This window comes from Manis javanica, chromosome 3 (genome assembly GCF_040802235.1).
Source record: "Manis javanica isolate MJ-LG chromosome 3, MJ_LKY, whole genome shotgun sequence".
In the NCBI taxonomy this organism is placed as follows: Eukaryota; Metazoa; Chordata; class Mammalia; order Pholidota; family Manidae; genus Manis; species Manis javanica.
Window position 1 is genome coordinate 41,864,483 of NC_133158.1, and position 21,157 is coordinate 41,885,639.

At 42.3% G+C, this 21,157-nt stretch overlaps 1 protein-coding gene across 4 annotated transcripts in view; it reads right to left on the reverse strand.

Annotated features, from left to right (window-relative positions):
* PKNOX1 (PBX/knotted 1 homeobox 1) overlaps positions 1-20,846 on the reverse strand; it is a 66,991-nt gene extending 46,145 nt beyond the window's left edge. For 2 of the 4 annotated variants that reach the window (XM_037014753.2, XM_037014752.2), the window contains exon 1: positions 20,705-20,822. Coding sequence is in view for 1 of the 4 variants with exons in the window: in XM_037014754.2 (XP_036870649.1) it covers positions 20,705-20,722 (18 nt within the window). In the remaining 3 variants the exon portion in view is untranslated. Of the gene's footprint in view, positions 1-20,704 lie in introns of all 4 variants that reach the window. The other 2 variants (XM_037014751.2, XM_037014754.2) reach the window with 2 other exon arrangements.
* Positions 20,847-21,157: the final 311 nt, after the last annotated feature.

A 21,157-nucleotide genomic window follows, 5' to 3' on the forward strand; every position in this document is an offset into this window, starting at 1 on the left:
ATTCATGATTTCAAAATCTCTTAAGTGAATCGTTAAAATTGCCTATTCTTTTCTCTGTACAGTGTCTACCATACTGCAGGTCACTAGGCAAGGTGTAAAGACTTAAGCCAGAAGCATCTAAGGAGTCATGGCAGGCCAGAGTGAAGATGTGGTTTGGAAAAGTAATATAAACTAGAGGTTTGTAATGATGCCACTCATTAACTATTTTTTTCTGTAGCAGAACCATTGTTTTCTATGTGTGTGCCTCAAGGGTAGGAAAACTTGAAAATTCCAAGATCCTTAATTCCATATTTGAGAGGGTAGTTAAGTATGGTGTGTATATAGTTGTGTGTGTGTATGTGTGATGTATTTATTACATTATTTTGAAAGAGTAATAGTCTATTATGTAGACATATGTTAGGTACAGCCAAACTGAATGTTTCCATTTGGCAAAGGAGGTAGAGTTTCTAAAACTCAGGCTTTAACTAGTAGGTTGGACGACAAGACCAACTGAAGAGTTATGAAATGTGTTTTTGTTGCTTCTGTTTTTTTTCTTTGGGTTGTCTTATTCTTTAATGATTTTTAAGATCTTATGCCTAAAAGTTTCTTTTGCTTAATTATGAAGTAGACGTGCATGTTTACATTTATGTAAAATATTTGCTGTGTAAAGTTTTTTTTTGGTTCTCTTAAAAGATTATAATTTAAGTAAAAAAAGGAAGGTCAGCAATAGAAAAAAAAAAAGACAGAGCCCCAGAGAGGTGAGCCACCTATTCTCCATGGTAGCAGTTCTCCATAATGACAATCCAGGCCTTCAGCATTGGGGTTTTCTAAGCAAAGTTGGCTAGAGGAGGACGGGGAAGTGAGGATCAGTGCCCTGCTCCGGAGGGACATACCCTCCCCTTGCATTTATGTTCTAGAGCAGGGTTGCTAGACACCTGCCCCTCCTCCCCAGAGAGCCCGCCCATGTCCCAGACAGGAGGACAGTGAACCACACCCCTGTGTGAGCTCCAAGCTCCATCTCTCAGGTAAACTCCACCGCATGTGCAGGTGAACGTCTGGCCATCATCTCATCGCCCGCATGGGACCCAGGTATGGGAAATGGCACTGATCCAGAGGTCTCACAGTCTCTGGGTCCATCTACTGTTCTACCACAGGTGTGATCTTCAGCTGCAAAAGCAAAGAGGTGAAAGACGAGGTGGCACTGCTTTCACTCAGCATCACCCCCAGCACATAAAGAGCACATTGAGCCCAACTCTGAATCAGTCTTCCTTACAGGGCCAGGAAGAGGTTCTCCACCTCACCTAGGCACAAAGCCACAGATACAAGACGAGGCATTCTGGCAAGAACACCTACCGAGAAAGCCCTGCAACAATCCAGTGACTTTTAAATTTAAGAAGTATACTTACTTTTATTTTAGTTAAAGGTTAAATATGCAGTTTTTTAACCTTGGGAGAGCTGTTCCAGTTTGAGAAGATACATGAACATACTGTGGATAAATACAGGGAGCAAGAGCAAGGAGAGGGAGTGGCTGGAGGGCATCCTGAGCTGGTGGAGTGGAAACGGAGTTGTTGGTGTGAGTTTTTGTGTTCAAATACACAGATGTATAGAAATAGACACATATATACAAGTACACACACACATATATACAAGTACACACATACACGGGCAACATGTGCACACTTTCCTGATTCTATCCACTCCGAGGGCCTACAAGCAATGACACCCTGTGCACTTGGCACTTATTCTTAGTTGATAAATATTCTCCAATTAAAAGAATCAGGGCTCCTTAGAGAATGACTGAGTTGATTCCAGGCTGGGTCAGGGAAACTACAAGATGAGCCTGAAACTTGTGCTCAAAAAGTTATGGGGATTACCACATGACCCAGCTATTGCACTGCTGGGAATTCATCCAAAGAAAACAAAATCACTAATTCAGAAGATATATGCACCCTAACGTTTATTGCAGCATTATTTACAATAGCCAAAATATGGAAGCAACCCAAATACCCACAACAGAAGAATGGATAAAGGAGATTGGTACATACAGACAATGGAATATTACTCAGCCATAAACAAGAAGGAAATCCTGCTATTTGTGACAACATGGATGGACCTAGAGGACACTGTGCCAAGTAAAGTAAGTCAGAGAAAGATGAATACCACATGGTTTCACTTACACGTGGAATCTGAAAAACAAATGAACATAAAAAACAGAAATAGACTCAAACAGAATGGACAGTTATAAAATAATTCAGTCATGGGGATAGAAGTGCAGCATAGTAAACATAGCTCATAATATTGTAACATCTTTGTATGCAGTCTTAAGAGGAAAGTATATAGCAATCCAGGCATATATAAAGAAGGAAGAACAAACCCAAATGAATAGTCTAACGTCACAGTTATCAAAATTGGAAAAAGAAGAACAAATGAGGCCTAAAGTCAGCAGAAGAAGGGACATAATAAAGATCAGAGAATAAATAAACAAAACTGAGAAGAATAAAACAATAGAAAAAAATAAATGAAACCAAAAGCTGGTTCTTTGAGAAAATAAACAAAATAGAATAAGCCTCTAGCCAGGCTTATTAAGAGAAAAAGAGAATCAACACACATCAACAGAATCAGAAATGAGAAAGGAAACATCACAACAGACCCAACAGAAATAAAAAGAATTATTAGAAACTACTATGAAAACCTATATGCTAACAAGCTGGAAAACCTAGAAGAAATGGACAACTTCCTAGAAAAATACAACCTTCCAAGACTGACCAAGGAAGAAACACAAAATCTAAACAAACCAATTACCAGCAAAGAAATTGAAGTGGTAATCAAAAAAACTACCCAAAAAAAAAACCCCTGGGCCAGATGGATTTACCTTGGAATTTTATCAGACATGCAGAGAAGACATAATACCCATTCTCCTTAAAGTGTTCCAAAAAATAGAAGAGGAGGGAATACTCCCAAACTCATTCTGTGAAGCCAACATCACCCTAATACCAAAACTAGGCAAAAACCCCACCAAAAAAGAAAATTACAGACCAATATCCCTGATGAACGTAGATGCAAAAATACTCAATAAAATATTAGCAAATCGAATTCAAAAATATATCAAAAGGATCATACACCATGACCAAGTGGGATTCATCCCAGGGATGCAAGGATGGTACAACATTCGAAAATCCATCAACATCATCCACCACATAAACAAAAAGAAAGACAAAAACCACATGATCATCTCCATAGATGCTGAAAAAGCATTCGACAAAATTCAACATCCATTCATGATAAAAACTCTCAGCAAAATGGGTATAGAAGGCAAGTACCTCAACATAATTAAGGCCATATACGATCAACCCACAGCCAACATCATACTGAACAGCGAGAAGCTGAAAGCTTTTCCTCTGAGATCGGGAACAAGACAGGGATGCCCACTCTCCCCACTGTTATTTAACATAGTACTAGAGGTCCTAGCCACAGCAATCAGACAAAACAAAGAAATACAAGGAATCCAGATTGGTAAAGAAGACGTTAAACTGTCACTATTTGCTGATGACATGATATTGTACATAAAAAACCCTAAAGACTCCACTCTAAAACTACTAGAACTGATATTGGAATACAGCAAAGTTGCAGGATACAAAATTAACAAACAGAAATCTGTAGCTTTCCTATACACTAACAATGAACCAATAGAAAGAGAAATCAGGAAAACAATTCCATTCACCATTGCATCAAAAAAAATAAAATACCTAGGAATAAACCTAACCAAAGAAGTGAAAGACCTATACCCTGAAAACTACAAGTCACTCTTAAGAGAAATTAAAGGGGACACTAACAAATGGAAACTCATCCCATGCTCATGGTTAGGAAGAATTAATATCGTCAAAATGGCCATCCTGCCCAAAGGAATATACAGATTTGATGCAATCCCTCTCAAATTACCAGCAACATTCTTCAATGAGCTGGAGCAAATAATTCAAAAATTCATATGGAAACACCAAAGACCCCGAATAGCCAAAGCAATCCTGAAAAAGAAGAATAAAGTAGGGGGGAGCTCACTCCCCAACTTCAAGCTCTACTACAAAGCCATAGTAATCAAGACAATTTGGTACTGGCACAAGAACAGAGCCACAGACCAGTGGAACAGATTAGAGACTCCAGACATCAACCCAAACATATATGGTCAATTAATATTTGATAAAGGAGCCATGGACATACAATGGCGAAATGACAGTCTCTTTAACAGATGGTGCTGGCAAAACTGGACAGCTACATGTAGAAGAATGAAACTGGGCCATTGTCTAACCCCATGCACAAAAGTAAATTCAAAATGGATCAAAGACCTGAATGTAAGTCATGAAACCATAAAACTCTTAGAAAAAAACATAGGCAAAAACCTTTTAGACATAAACATGAGTGACCTCTTCTTGAACATATCTCCCCAGGCAAGGAAAGCAACAGCAAAAATGAACAAGTGGGACTATATTAAGCTGAAAAGCTTCTGTACAGCAAAAGACACCATCAATAGAACAAAAAGGAACCCTACAGTATGGGAGAATATATTTGTAAATGACAGATCCGATTAAGGCTTGACATCCAAAATATATAAAGAGCTCACATGCCTCAACAAACAAAAAACAAATAATTCAATTAAAAAATGGGCAGAGGAACTGAACAGACAGTTCTCCAAAACAGAAATACAGATGGCCAGCAGACACATGAAAAGATGTTCCACATTGCTAATTATCAGAGAAATGCAAATTAAAACTACAATGAGATATCACCTCACATCAGTAAGGATGGCTGCCATCCAAAAGACAAACAACAACAAATGTTGGCGAGGCTGGGGAAAGGGGAACCCTCCTACACTGCTGGTGGGAATGTAAATTAGTTCAACCACTGTGGAAAGCAGTATGGAGGTTCATCAAAATGCTCAAAACAGACTTACCATTTGACCCAGGAATTCCACTCCTAGGAATTTACCCTAAGAATGCAGCAATCAAGTTTGAGAAAGATAGATGCACCCCTATGTTTATCGCAGCACTATTTACAATAGCCAAGAATTGGAAGCAACCTAAATGTCCATCGGTAGATGAATGGATAAAGAAGATGTGGTACATATACACAATGGAATACTACTCAGCCATAAGAAGAGGGAAAATCCTACCATCTGCAGCAACATGGACGGAGCTGGAGGGTATTATGCTCAGTGAAATAAGCCAAGCGGAGAAAGAGAAATACCAAATGATTTCACTCATCTGTGGAGTATAAGAACAAAGGAAAAACTGAAGGAACAAAACAGCAGTGGAATTACAGAACCCAAAAATGGACTAACAGGTACCGAAGGGAAAGGGACTGGGGAGGATGGGTGGGTAGGGAGGGATAAGGGGGGGAAGAAGTAAGGGGGTATTGAGATTAGCATGCATGGCGGGGAGAAAGGGGAGGGCTGTACAACACAGAGAAGACAAGTAGTGATTCTACAACATTTTGCTATGCTGATGGACAGTGACTGTAAAGTGGTTTATAGGGGAGACCTGGTATAGGGGAGAGCCTAGTAAACATAATATTCTTCATGTAAGTGTAGATTAAAGATTAAAAAAAAAAGAAAGAAAAGGGGGATTACTCCTTGATAGGATAAAACTAACTGTAAATTAACGATTAACACATGCTTTAAATATCCTTAATTTTGATCACTTAAAGGGTGTCAGATGATTGGCTATGGAGGTACACCTCTCTGATAATATTCCTTTCTCTTAAAAAAAAAAAAAGCAGTTCCTGTGTGGTGACCTCCAATGAGTTCTACACAATGGTATAAAGGGCATATCAAAGTGTGGGCAAAGGGTCTGTTTGTGTTTATACAGAAGATCAAAGCCTAATTTGGCTACCCAGAAAATGAACTAAGATACGATATGAAGAAGAACTTCCAACATCAGCACTCTCTGGAAAACTCATACCAGAAGATGATCATCAAAAAACCTCCACAAAGATCCAGGCGATGCTACAGTTGTAGCTGCACCCATCCCACCGTTTCCTGGACTTGCCATTGGAATAAAGAAGGAGATATCTAAGCTGGCCTGTGCATACAGTAAAACAACAAATTTGACTGGATCTATACTGTTGGAACTCAACCAAGAATTAGGAGAAGTGCAAGTTGTAGCGGTCCAAAATCTTACTACTAGAGACTATCTACGTTTAAAAGAACATATGGGATGTGAACAGTTCCTAGGAATGGGTTGTTTTAATTTGTCTGATTTCTCTGATTGTTCAAGTACAGTTGGACAATATCCATCATATCATAGACAAATTTTCACAAATGCCTAGGGTGCCTAACTGGTTTTCTTGGCTTCACTGGAGATGGCTGGTAATTATAGATCTGCTTTGGTTATGTAACTGTATTCCTATTATGTTAATGTGTGTGTGCAATTTAGTTAGTAGTTTAAAACCTATACATGCTTAAGTTACTCTACAAGAAGATATGTCAAAGAAATAATCAATCCTCACATGTTTTGTTCCATCTGCTACCTCTATAGCTTTTCTTCTTCCTCCCTAATTACAACCCTTAAATAGAATTCATACCTCATATCAAATTTACCGAGTATCATAGGGCATAAATCTGCAAAGAAGAAAAAAGCTAACCTTTTCAAACAATATGGCTTCTCTCTCACTTACCAACTTTACATCTCCCTGTATGGCCCTGGAAGATGACTGGTTAGCCAGAGACGGGTAAGATTCCTCAAGGGAGGAACAACCTAAGACAGGCACAGTCGCAGGGGAGCCATCAGGTGAGAAATTGGGGATCAACAGTGGTGAAGCTTAGAACCTCACCCCCCATTTTGAGAGAAGTCTTCTGCATCCGTGGATGTTTTAATGCCCTTGTCTAGCTCGGATTAACACATAGTCTACAGGCACACACCTGATCATCTACAATTGCTCTCTTACAACACTAAACTATGTTTTCTACCTTTATCTTGCATCTAACTACCACTTCAGCATTTTATTAAAAATAAAAATAATAATAATAATAAAGGGAGAAATGTGGGATCCACATATAAATCAAGTATAAAAATCAAAGGAATATTCATATTTGACCTGATTGTTCATAGTTCATAATGCGTGATCAAAACTGAAAGTTTCTGTGATGACTGCCCTTGTACTGTTCACCATGTAAGAACTTATTCACTATGTAAGAATTTGTTCACCATGTAAGAACTTGTTCGTTATGCTTCAGAAGATTGAAGACTGATGAGAATTAGGCTTGAGATGGATTAATGATTGTGCATTGAGCATTGACTCTCCTAAACAGAATTTTATTGTTGTTAACAACCTTTTGATCAATAAATATGAGATGCCCTCTCAACAAAAAATAAAATAAAATAATAAATAAATAATAAAATAAATTTAAAAAAATTAGACATTAAGCTCACCAGGGCTTGAAGAAAAAGTACAAAAATGCACAAAGCTTTGCAATTTTGATACTTTAATAAAAATTTATCTGAACTTGATCATTCCTGCATAGTGCTGGTGAAGCTGGGCTTTGGTGCTCTCCGAACACACTGCATGAGGGTCAACCATGCGTTCTCCTGGTTAACCATGGCCCACTAACTCTCGTGGTGTGGGCTGGGTAAAGCAGAAGCACTCATAAGAGAAACTCGAGAGATCTAGAAGAACACTGTGTCATAACTCAGCATCAGAGTCTGTTCAAACATCCATGGGAATGCAGAGAAGCACAGAATTTGTTCTCAGAGGTTCAGTCTCCATTTGGGGGCTTACTGAGGGTAGGCAAGGGGAAATGAGAGGAGAAATGTCCTCTAATATGTGAAGATCTCCAGGAGGCACTTTTAAAACACATTCCCAAATTCTCTGACACGATTCCTGGGGAGATGTGGGGGTCTTTGCCCTCCTTTTAAATTTAGCCTGACCTTAGTGACTCATCTAAAACCATCAGAAGGTATAAATGATGGTGTATGATCAGCAGTGGGGCACAGAGGCGAGACAGCTTCCACCTTGTTTGCTGGGACACTCACTTTTGTAGCCCTGAGCCCTCATGTAAGATGTCTGACTAATCAGAAGGCCCCACCCTTGCTGTGAGGAACCCCCGCATCCCAGGCCATAAGGAAGCCCAGGTCACATGGAAGTTCACACAGAGATGCTCTGGTCAACAGCCCCATCTCTTGTCATGTCCCAACTGACAGACAGCATCAATTACCAGATTGAAGAAAATCCCTCCAAAAGACTAAATCACTTACCCATCAAGCCACCCCAAGCTTCCACATCTGCCTACCTGAGGACCCAAACATTGCAGAGCAGAGACAGGCCTTTCCAAATTCCTGGCCGACAGATCCATGCACATAATCAAATGGTTGTTTTATCCCATTAACATGGTAATTCAGGTCACCCTAGCAGTAACCAGAACTCTAGCAGATACTTTTCACACTGTCCTCATATTAGTGATGAGAAAACAGAGTTACAAAGAGTTTTAAATACCTTTGTAGGGTCAGTCTATCTGGCTCTGAAGCCCTGTCACTTCTACACATTATCTCTGAAAATACAATAACTTTGTTCCTGAGATAACTGCAGAGCTCACAAGGAAATCAGGACAGTATTTGACAATCTGTACAACTTTGATGCCTACAAATGTTAATTTCACCAATTCAATCTATGAATTATGATGTCATTCAAAATGGGAAACACTGTTTAAGAAATGGAAGAAAGCAATCCATCAGATAAACATGAATGACTTTCAATAATGGCAAAGATGTAATGTTCACTGCTGCACACACATGGAAGTCTGCTCTGCAAAATTGATGAGAGTCTAAAGAAAAGGACAGCCTAACACTTATGTGTAGAAGTGGCATCTCCCAATAAAGGTCAAGGTTTGGAAGTTGGGCATCTCCAAAATACCCTAACACAAATTGCTGGAAAGGAAAAGGACTCCTCCTTCAAGCCCCATCAACACATATAAGAAACATCTGATATTGCCAACATATACTAATAGTATACAAAGAACTCTTGATACTACATATGAGCCGGTAAGGTTAAAAAGCTGAGACCCCCAATTGTAACCATGAAAACTGTTTTTCAGAATTTCACTTTGGAGAAGACTCATCTAGCTTTCATTCAACAACTAAGTTCACAGAAACAATCAGCTCACTGAAGAGGGCGTGAAGCACCCCATCATGTTTCCACTTACTGACCTCACAACGCTTCCAGACCTTTCTGCCATGGCCACTCTTCCCAACCCCCACACTGCAACCCCAGTGATAGAGTTTCTTAAGGCTTCTTCATGGGTTTGAACATCTTTAAAATAAGTTTACATATATATATATATATATATATATATATATATATATATATATATATATATATATGTACTTCTTTTTATGTTTCAAGTTATCCCATCTTTAGTCACTGTTAGCCCCTTTAGTTACCTCCCAGAGCCTTTAACACACCCTAGTAATTCTTGATGGCTTTCATGCTTTCGGGTAAAATCAGATACTCCAGGCTCATCCTGTTCATTTTCTGCACCACACTTGGACTTTGCCATTCATCCAAGTGGCTGATTCTTTTCAGTTGGGAAATGATAGAGACCATAATAAAGGTGCTATGTGTACTCACTACTACTAGTTGATGACTGTTTCTATTTTAATGGGCACAGATAGAAAATATCAAACACAAGTTAAGACTGAAATCTCTAACCTAAATTTGGATCACAGGGTCTTACTTAACTGCTTTGATTTCATGTTTGTTTATCCTTTCTCTTAGCCTCAAAATCTTGTTTCCAAACAGCAGTAACATAGTGACTTGCTTATCATTATGTGTGTGTGTATAGACATAGATAGAGTTTGATATCTATAATTTCAAAATAACAATACAAATATTATTACTAACCATATGGGTACTAAAAATTATTTAAGATTTCTTTGTAGTTACTTTGTCTTTAGAATTTATCCCACTAGATTGGATGTACAATCCTATTTGTTTTGAAGTCACTTAATTCTGTGTAGTTAAACCACCAACTAAATTCCTAGTTAGGTTCTTTTGATTCATTTTGCTTTTAATTTTTAGGTACTACTCCCACCCACCACCCACCCCCATTTTTAACTTTACTTAAAAACTACATAAAATATCCATATAAACCATCCTTACATAAGGGTTACAATTCTGTCTCCTCTCTCCCCAATAATGAACCCCGTTTAACTAGTCTGGGGCTTAACCTTCCTTTTCTATCATAAGTCAGTATTTCTATGCCTCTCTTAGATAAAAGTCCACACTCTACTCATAGTTCTGAGCCTTTTTTACGCTCACTGTATCCTAAAGATGCCCCATAGCACATTATCAATCACCTCCACTGTTCAAAGCTGCAGAGTACTCTACTATGTAGACTTCACATAGTTTATGTAACCAGTCCCCTAATGTGGATGTGTGTATGTTTCCAAGTCTTTAAAGGGATCTCCTGGAAAACCGTATCTGATCATGACACACCCATTTAAAACCCTTCAAAGGATTCCCACTGCCTCCAAGATACAGATCATAATTCTTATCACAGCCAACAACTGTCTGGCATGATTGGGCCCTTGCCCATCCTCTCCCTGCCCTCTCCCACCCTGTTGGCCGTCCTCTGCACCACAGTCACTCCAGGTCCTTCCAGCTTCTAGGGAGCTCAATGACACCCACTTCCATTCCAAAGCCTCTGACCACTGCACCCCTATCTAAAATGGTCCTCCTCTTCCCCTTCTCCATTCCCCTGGACAGTTCACAGCAGTCATTCCCATCTTAGGACAGCTGTCCCTGACCTCCGACCCACATCTCAGGACAACACATGCTTCCTTTTACAGCCCTTACTACAGTTGTAATTTTAATTTGGACAGGCCTTTGGTGAACTTGTTGCCTTTACTACTTCCGATTGGCAGGAACCTGGTTTTTCACCCTTGTACTCTCCACCACCATCACAACGTACAGAGCAGGTGCTCACTAATTTTTTGTTTAGCAAACGGTTGCTACAATTGATACAACACAAAATTATCTGTTCCATGAAGGTTTTATTTAACTTACTCATCAGTGCTTAGTGCCTTTCTGAAGTGATAAATCTTTGATTATCTTCCCATCTAAAGTTTATAGTCTGTACAGGTTTTCTACTCCAAGGTCAGTTCTGGTCATTTTGTCTTCTTCATAAACCATTCATAGCTCTTCAAACTTACTGCCATCACACTGTAAATCTTCACACCTGTAGTTACATCTGTTGTGAATATTGTTTCTTCTTAATCAGATTTGAAAAAACCAAAAACAGACTTCCCTTTTATTAGATAACTTTAGTTTCCTGGTTTCTTGAGTTAAAACTGAATTCATTTGTTTTTCTTGTTTTCTAATACATGCATTTAAGGTTATTTACTTTCTCCTGAGAACTGTTTTTGCCTTATCCCATGGGTTACAGTATGTAGCCCTCTGTCACTCATTTATCCAGTCTGAGCAGTTTTTGTCTCCTGTATAACCCAAGAGATAAAAAGAAGGGGGTCGTTAACATTCAGGTGGCTTTTTTTAGCAATCCGTTCACCCTTATGTTCTAACTAGGTTGCACTGTGGTCTGAGAATCTGGCCTATAGGATTTATTTTTTAAAACGGGACTTTTCTTTGTGGACTAACATGTGGCCAGTTTTTGTTAAATGTTCCTTGCAATTAAAGAGAATCTGTGTTTTATGTTTGTTAGGCACAAGCTTCTGTGTATATCCATTAACCACATTATTGAAATCCTTTGTATCAGTGTCACCTAGAGACTATTTCGGCCCGCAGGGGGCATTTAGCAATGTCTGGAAACATTTCTGGTTATCACAATGAGGGAGACGGGTAGCTACTTCATCTGGTGAGTAGAGGCCAGGGATGCTGCTAAATACCCCATGCACAAGCTGGCCCTGCCACAAAGAACGGTCTGGCCCCAATGTCAGCAGGCCAGGTTGAGAACTCTCACCCCACACTCTTTACTCTTTCTTGGTCTACTTGGTTTGCTGCCTTGCTAAGAGTCACATTAGAGTCCCACTGTGTGGAACGGTCAACTTCTATTTCAATCAATATTTTACATATTTCTACACGTTACGTTAATGATCATTATACCTTTGAATAGCATGATATATTCCTCTAGTGCTTTTCACCTTGAGTTTAGTTTTATCTGACATTAATATTGCTAAACCTTTTTGTCAAAACTGATTGTTTTCCAACACTTCCTTTCCCTTCTTGTGTTAGTTTTAGATGTATAACATTTAGCTAGATTTAATTTTTCCACCAAATCTGGAGTTTTTATCACCTGGGAGATTTAAGTTTTAAGTTAATTGAGGGTTCCAATATAACTGGGCTTGTTAATGCCATCTTACATTGTTTGTGTTCTTCAATACACCCCGCAGGCCTCCTTGTTCTCTTCTTTCTTAACTCCCTTCTATTGAAATGATGCAGTCCCTCTTGCTGCATTTTCCCTCTGGTGCCTAGGGAGTCACAGACCCTGCCTTCAGTCTTCCAGGGCTTACTCTCACACAACCTAAAGTCAACGCCAATGCCTCTATCCCAATCTGTTTCCAAATCACCTTCATTCTGTCAATGAGATGTAAACTTTGCACTATACCTCCACACTTGAATCTGTGCTCTGGTGGCAGACATATGTCTTTACAGATAGGCTCAGTGCTGGCAGTGAGTGCACAACTTGGGACAATAAACACGTCTAACAGCATTTTAGGATCTTCGTTAAACCTTGAAAATGAATTTCAGGACATCCAGAGGTTCAACTTTATTATCTGTGAGTTTCACTTAACTATAATGTTTGATTCACATTTAATGCCATGTAATCTGTGTAATACCATATATATATATATATATATATATATATATATATATATATATATATATATATATATATGTATACACACACACATACACACCTATTTAATAGTCTACATGCTCATAAATACAGTACTATGATGGCTCCTTTTAACAGGGGACCATATCAAACTCAGCAAAGCATCTTACAGCAACTATTTTTGAGCATCTCATTATCCTGACTAGCCTAGACAAGATTTCAGATTTTAGTAACACTCTATCCTGAATATTGCTAAAGAGAAAATATTTAAATGTTTTGTTTGCACTATATCGTCACTTTCAATATTACTTATTACATGAGGAAATTACTAGAAAAACATTATTTTAAGCTATGAAGGCATAAATATTGGGATTATTCCATAATATGTATTCCACTCCATGCAAACAAAGTCAATAATTGGATTCTCCACTTGGAACATAATTTACATACTTTTTTAAACAGGAAAAGTAACACAAAAAGATGGAGAGATCTTTCAAGTTTAAAGCATTTACATGTTATATTCTTAAAATAGACTAGAATGACATTAAAATTAAAACAGAGAAACAAGCACTGAATAAACAGTAGGTGAAGTACATCCTCAAGCAAGTTGGCTAAATGTTACCCTGACAGTCAAACTGTGCAAACAAGGTCCAACTGCACAAAAGGATGCAAGAAGAAGTGAGGATTATTCAGTCTCCTTTTTTGTTCTTTTTAGAAGAAAGACTCAAAGAGATGGGAAGATCAGAAGAAAAAAAAATTGTGGGGAGACGGATTCGAAAAAGAGAAAAAGCAGTACTGATAAGCCCCGTGGGCCACCCTTTCCCGGTCCCTCCTGCGGGCACTGACCAGCACCCAGCACCACCCTTCTGCCCATGGCCTTCTGCCCATCAGCCCACCCACACCATCCATGCTCCTGAGCATGGCAACGAGGGAGTTTGGTCTGCAGGAGAGGCCTCTGACCAAGGAGCCCTCCTTGCTTTCCCAGTGCCTCTGGGGTCTCAGAACAAGTGCTGATGGGCGAGGCGGTGGCACCCATGAGAAATAATTTGACCCTATATACGGACTTCATCAGCAAAGCAGGGTTTCCTACCACCCAGTTCCCACCAAAAGAGAAAACCCACACAGCCATGAGGGCATGGAACTCGTCACTAAACCAAAGACTTCCACAGTTAGCTTTTAGCATTTATGATTCTAATTACAATTTAAGAGCTATTTATGTAGACTCTATTTTTACATAGATAGATGTCATTACATACCAGTCTCAGGAATGGTACAGTCCACTAAGGGAAAGCAGCCTACTTTTTTTCCCTTTTATTATTCATCTTTTCCCAACAGTTAGGATACTTGATCCATTTAGACCCAGACTAACTTTGATTTGTCTCAGTTGAGAACGTAGAAGCAGGCAGCAAACTTTTTCTGTGAAGGGTCAGATAGTAAATATTTTAGGCTTTGTGGGCCACATACTGTCTCTATTACATACTCATCTTTTTCCTCTTTACAACCCTTTAAAATATATAATGTATGGTTCTAGGGCCAAACAAAAACAGGCCACAGAGGAACTTGACCCATAGGTCTATAGTTTGCCAAAAGGAGAGCTGTCCAAAGAGACATGCTATACTTCCTAGGCAGAAAGACATGAGCAGGGCAGAAAGAGAGTAAAGCTCACTAAAAAGGACTCAAAGAGTTAACCAGATAAAACTAGAGAGCCAGAAAGGGCTCGCAGAGTTAATTAGTTGAAGTTTCAAGGGCCAGGAGCAACTTGCAATGTCCAGACATTCCCCAGATGAAAAACAATTCCCCAAATGAGAAACTTCAGAGCAGAGACACTCCCCATATAAAGAAAAACATCAAAGCACATGCACAGCAAACATCAGAGCACAGACCACGTCTTCATTTCACCAACTGGATCAGGCCTCCGTGGCCAAAGAATGTCAATCAAGGACGTCTCTGCCCCGCCAAAAAAACCATAAAAGCCTCATAGGCAACTGAAGCCTTTCTAACCTTAGGCAGGCCCACTCTGTTATTCTGTGAGAGGGCAAAACTTAACTTTGCTTTCCTGACTCGGGTTTCACATCTCACTCTTACTTCCCTGCATTGTCGTGGAACCGAACTCCTTCCTAACATACTTATAAAATATAACTTATTTCATTAAGCTCATCTCAAGTTTGCTAACCCAGATGTGGTGACATCCAAGTCCTACATTTCTCCTTTAATCTACCAACTGCCTGATCAGTATGAGTAACTGCAACGTTTGCAAGATGCCATACCTAGCAAAGGGCTTACTTTCCTGTCAGGGCATCTTCCCAGCTGAATACTGCTTTACCTGATGAGTATGATCAATCCCACTAACAGAGAAATGCAAGACATTCTAGGGTTATCTCAGTTTTAGTGTCTGTAGGAGATAGTTACAAAGCCACAGAAGGCCTAGAGACAACAGTCCAGAGACTTCTGCAAGCTATATATCTAGATTGGGGGGTAGGCGGGCATGCAACTAATCTTTCCCCAAAACATTTGATGATCCGTTTCCAAACTAAACTTGTTTATTAACAGATCTAAGAAAGCTGTCAAGGAATCCAAGAAAATTCAAAATTCTTTATTCAAAAAGAGAGAAACCTCTTCCCAGATGCCTCTGGGACATTAGCTGGACATCACTACAGTTCAATGAGCTTCCATTTTGTGTGGAGGCAATTTTAAATGACTGCAGCTTAGAAACACAAGCCATCTATCTGCTGTCTTCTATGCTGACTTCACACACACACACACACACCCTCCAAGGGTAGCATTCAGTCATTAACTCATTCTAAAGAGAAAACATTTGTCGAGAAATCACTTTATTTTTCAAACAAGGTTTGAGGAGGTACCACTTAAGTTTAATATTCAAATAAAACCACAGATATTACATCCTGTTAAAATCTGTCCAAAAAAAGTAATTCCAAGCCTAAGGTCCACACTTGTCCACTTCAGAAACAGCAAAATTCTAACAACAAAGATATTTTAATGGTTTTAGAATTCTGAGCTGCATGGTCATTACAGTTGATAGAATTTAAATTCATATTACAGCTTTGTTTTTAAGATCATGACACTCAAACTTTCATGATGTACTTGTTATTAAAGGTCAGTGAGTATGGTTTATGAAAAACAAGAACCCCAACAGGTCCCTTGCACATGGACCACCTTCCTTCTTAAGGCATTGTCTGTGCACTCGGGGACAGAGCTCTGGGGCAATGGGCCCGCCAGCACTGTCCCTCCTACCCATATCCCTTATATTCTGCCAAGCCTGAAGCTCAGTGGGCCAGAGGATGATAAGGTAAATATAGGAAATACCAAATTCTAAATGCTCAAAAGGCTCTGCAACATCAGGCCTGGCCACAAGAGAATACTGAAAAACAGAATCACAATGTGTGAGGGGATTCTTAAATTTTTTAAATGATAAATATGATTATGTAAATACATGAAAACATACATTAATAGTGCTGATTAAAAACACAAAATAACTTAACTGATTAATATGCAAAAATATACGCATATCTCATTAAATTTGGATTCCACACATTTTAGGAAATGCTGTTCTAGATCAGTTCTCAACCACGGGTGAATTTGTCTCTCAAGGGGCATTTGGCATTATTTGAAGACATTTTTGATTGTCATACTGGGGGTAGGGGGTTCCCACTGGCATCAACAGGGTAGAGACCAGGAATGCTGCTAAAAGCTTACAATGCACAGGACAGCCTCCACAACACAGGAATGTCCTGCCCCAGATGTCAACAGAACTATGGTTGTGAACATACCCCAGAAGATCACAGGAGTATTTACACTTATGCTGCAATGAACTCTGCTGAAATAAATGTGTTTTTTAAAAAGCATGCATAAATATATAACTGAATTTAGAAAAATATAAACTAAATTCCTAATTTTTTTGCCAAAAAATACAAACCTTGATCTAGTGTCTCAGGCAACATATACTGAGAGCTTGCTCAGCTCTCATTAAGACATCATTTTTGCAAATGTCTGATCAGACTCTTCTGAACCTGCAATCACAGTACCTCCCAGTCCAGTCCTTCTGAGTCCCCCACTGTGCAGATGGCATGAGCTCACCCTCCCTGGGGACATGGTGGGGTACCAGGCTGCTTCTAGACCATGGGCCAGAGTCTCAGAGGTGGGCTGAAGGGAAAGCACTTTCACCAACTCTCTAGGGTTTGCACTGGAAAACAGGAAGATGAGGCGGGTAGAGCTGGGGTCAAGCTGTGGGGAAGAGAGGAACTGAACTGACAGTGGAGAGAACAGCAGACAGTGGAGAGAACAGTCTAACTGAATGGGGAGGCCAAGATGCCAGGTGGGCAGCTGGATCCTGCCAGAGCCCAAATGGAAGCACCATTGATCCCACCAGGTTCTTATTTTCCTTATTCCTGTGATTCTAAACCCTGGGCTTGAAGTCAGGCATCCTGAGACATAACTAAAGCCTACCCATCCTGTAGCCATCAGTCACAGGGACAAACAGTAAAAGCTGCACTTCCTGCAAACATGCCCTACAGCCTCGCTCGCATACAGCTTCACCAGCTAGAGGCTGCACCAAACAACTCACACTTTTCAAGTGATGGGTTCACCCTAAGCAGAAATAATCTTGCCTGACAGGAACACCAACAATCCAGTCTAGCAGCTTACCCTAAGGGGAGGGAAGGCAGGGCTTGACGGCTGGACCTGTCAAGATGACTACATTCTATCATTTAAAGGACTCAAAACAATGAAATGAGTCCAGAATTTTTACTCCCACACCCTCAGTTTCACAACATGGTAGATTAGTAGTTTTCAAGATTTTGTAAAAGCTTAGAACCTCCCCCCAAAAAATCATAGAATTACGAAGCTGCTATCTCCTCTCCAGGTCCCTCCAGATGTGTCCAAAGAACCACAGCGCTGCTGAGCCACAGGAGTTCAAAACCAACTTATCAGACAGCACACCTGCTGTGGTATCCTAAAGGTTTGAGTAACTTTCCAGAAACAGTAACTACACTGGCGGGACTGACACACTGAAACATGGGCAGCACTGCCCAAGGGCACTCTGGTGGGCAGGACAACATGGTGGGTGCGGCCTCACTGGACAGCCTTTGCAGCCAGGCGGCCTTTCCACTAAATGCTTCCCAGCCCTTCATGTTTATTCTAATTTCATTAAGAACTTTTCTACATTTCCACCTTGTATATCTTCTTCAACAGTTTTTACTAGAATGGTGACTTAACCAGTTGTGAGTTGACAAAACTGGTGTTCAGTCTCCCAGGTGGCTGTTGCTAGGATGACCCCACAATAACACCAGCCCACTAAGCTTGAGTTCCCTCATCTGCACTGTTTTTATTTCCCCATCAGTACCTTTGCCATCAGTACAACCATTAGATGAAGTAAAAAAGGGCACATACATATTCCTACTAATGGATGGGCTGAGAGTAGACAGACTTCTAGTGCAGATTCTTGGTCTCTGTGAACCCAAATGAGAAAAAGTATCACATCTTTACTTGCAATCACTTCCAGCTGAAATTTAGCACTCATTCAATTATGAAGGCAGACATTAAATTCTGAGTTTCAGCAGTCCCTCTTTTTCACCAATAGAAACCCCAGAGATTTTTACAAAGCACTAGAGTTTCTAAAGAAATCTCAAAACTGTCAGTTATGTTTATCACTACTCCAAAAGGAATCCCTAGTGCTGCGTAAAATCTGTTACTGAGCTAATAAAGGGGCATGTACACAACTTGATCACTAACTTGGTTCAATATTTTTCTAATTGTATTTCAATATAATGGGTTCTCTTCCTGGTCCTATCTTATCTAAATGGCCTCTTTGAATCTAGAGGCAGGCTGAGCACATAAAGGTCCCAGGGGCATATGCTTTATTATCCTGGCAGTTTCAGAGTTTGCTTCCAAACAGTTTCAAATAGTTCAAAAATTGGCAACAAAAGTGAAAATTATAACTAGAATATTACTTTCATATCCAGTACCTATTTCTATCATTCATATGCAGTACTTCTGAAGTTACAACACACTGACACAGAAATGTAAATACATGTAAACTAAAGGACAGGAATCCAATACATGGCAGTTGTACACAGTATCATTAACCAAGCAACCTGCTGACACTTAAATCATAAGCAAAGAACTGTAATTTTCAAGTAATAGTCACTGAACATATTTCATCTATTCTAATTCCTACTTTCAAATCTCTCAAGTAGGAAGCATCCTTCCACCGCGGTGGTAAGAAAACACTGGCACATAACATGGTAATGGGTTTTACACGATGGCAGGCTGTAGAGTCAATGAAATACTGTAACTAGATGACCCACGCTCTGCAAGTTAAGGAAAAAGTGATGAGAGGCACGCTGGAGTCTGTGCCATCTTCCAAACTAATGCGACCACAACTACATTCCAGTGTGCCACCAAGAGCTGCACTGCCGCACACGTCTACATTTCACCTCAATGCTTCCTTATAATATATAGAATATGCCATATACAGTGCTTAATTTATTGGAGTATGATGTGCTATATAAATTAATAAAATACTAAGTATACCAAAGTCATAAAGTTACATCTAGCTAAAGCTAAGGTTTTGTTCACCCTCAAGTGGAAGGTACTCACTTCCTAAAGAAAAGCCAGCAGCTAATCTTTCCTTCTAAGTCACCGCCTCCTCACACGCCACCCTGGGGGGCTGCCTCTGCGATCGCCCCACGTGGGCAGCTGCTCCGCACGGGGACACCCCCGCCACACGCCCCCTGCCCAGCGACCGACCCGCCCTCACTGCGCGTGCTTGTAAACTAGGCGTCCAGCGCGCGGAGGGAACCTAACTTGTTAATTTCAGTACCACGAACGCCCCTGGGCATTCCAAGAGCCACAGGGATGACAGAAAGCAGACTCAACTTTTCCTAATTCTCCCTAAGTGACTCACGATTCCTAAGGAATGCGAAACCCAGCGAGCGGCCCGACCTGCCCAGCGCTCGCAGTCATCGGGCTTATTATAGGCGCTGGAGTGGTGACCGGTCCCCAGGCCGGGCACCAGGGCCTCGGCCGGCCGACACACTCTGGCCCCGCCCAAGTTCGCCCGGGAACCCGCAACCCTTAAGACGCCCGCGGCCCTGCAGGGCCGGCGGCGCCCCTCACACGCCACACGGGCCTCTCCTCCCGACCTCACGCGGCGGTCCCGGCCCGACTCCCCTCACGAACTGCATGGGGTTCTCACGGCCGGCGTACCCACTCCTGGGCCGCCTCCCCTCAGGACCCGCACGAGGCCCTCCCGGCCCGGGTCCCCTCACGACCCGCACAGGGACCCCCGGCCCGCGCTCCCTTCGTGGCCCGCGCACACTCTCACGACCTAACCAGGCCCTCCCGGCCCGGCTCCGCTCACCACCCGCACCGGCCCCTAACGCCCAGCAGGACCCCTCACTGCCCTCACCAGGCCGCCATCTTCCCACCCCACCCCCCGCAGCCCCGCCCCGCGCGCCCCCGTTCTGCCCCGCCCCGCCCGAGCTGGGTCGCGCGCCGCGCTCCGAGAGGGACGCTTAGAAGTGCGCGCCTCGCAGCGGGCCCCACACGACCGTGGCAGCGGCAGTCGCGGCGCCGCCTTCCAGAAATTTCCACGTCCCTAAACCCACACTGAAAACAGGCTGGGCGCGCACCCGCGTCGACCCCGTGGATTGCGCCCCTCCCGCGGCCTCAGCTCCCCTCCCCCACACTCGCCCCCTCCCCGCCCCCTGCCCTGGGCGGCAGGTCCGGCGCGGCCCTCCCAGGCCGCTGCGGCCCGCGGGGACCCGAGCGGCGGCAGCAGGGCGTCGGCCGCGGCGCCAGCGGGCCAGCGTGATTGATAGGGACGGGGCGGCGGAGCGGCGGCGGCGGCGGAGCGGTTGAGTGACAGCTTACCTGGGTGCCAATCTTCATCACACTGACAAGCGGCTGCAGCAATCGGGACCCGCAGTGCCGCGCCCGCGTCCAACCGTCACGCCGACGCTAGGCCACGCGACACAGCCTCGCTCAATGGGAGGAGGGCGACGCCAACGCGCGCCGCATCAATATTCAGGAAGGGGGCGGGGGCTGCGGAGCCCGGGCCCCGCCCCGCCCCTGCGCCACACCGCGCGGGGCGGGGCCTGGACTCCGGGGGCGGAGAGCGAGGCGGGGGCGGGCGGCCCGGGCCCCGCCCCAGTCGGCCGCTCCCGGGCGCGAGAAACTGCCCGCCCCGCCCTCGGGTCGAAATTCCCGCCTCTAGACCGTGCAGCAGGGGGCGTGGCCTAGGCGCGCTCCACGCCTTCTCCGCTGGCTCCGTGAAGCCGGCGAGATAGTGGAGTAGCCGCGGGTGGGCGGAACCATCGCCGTGGT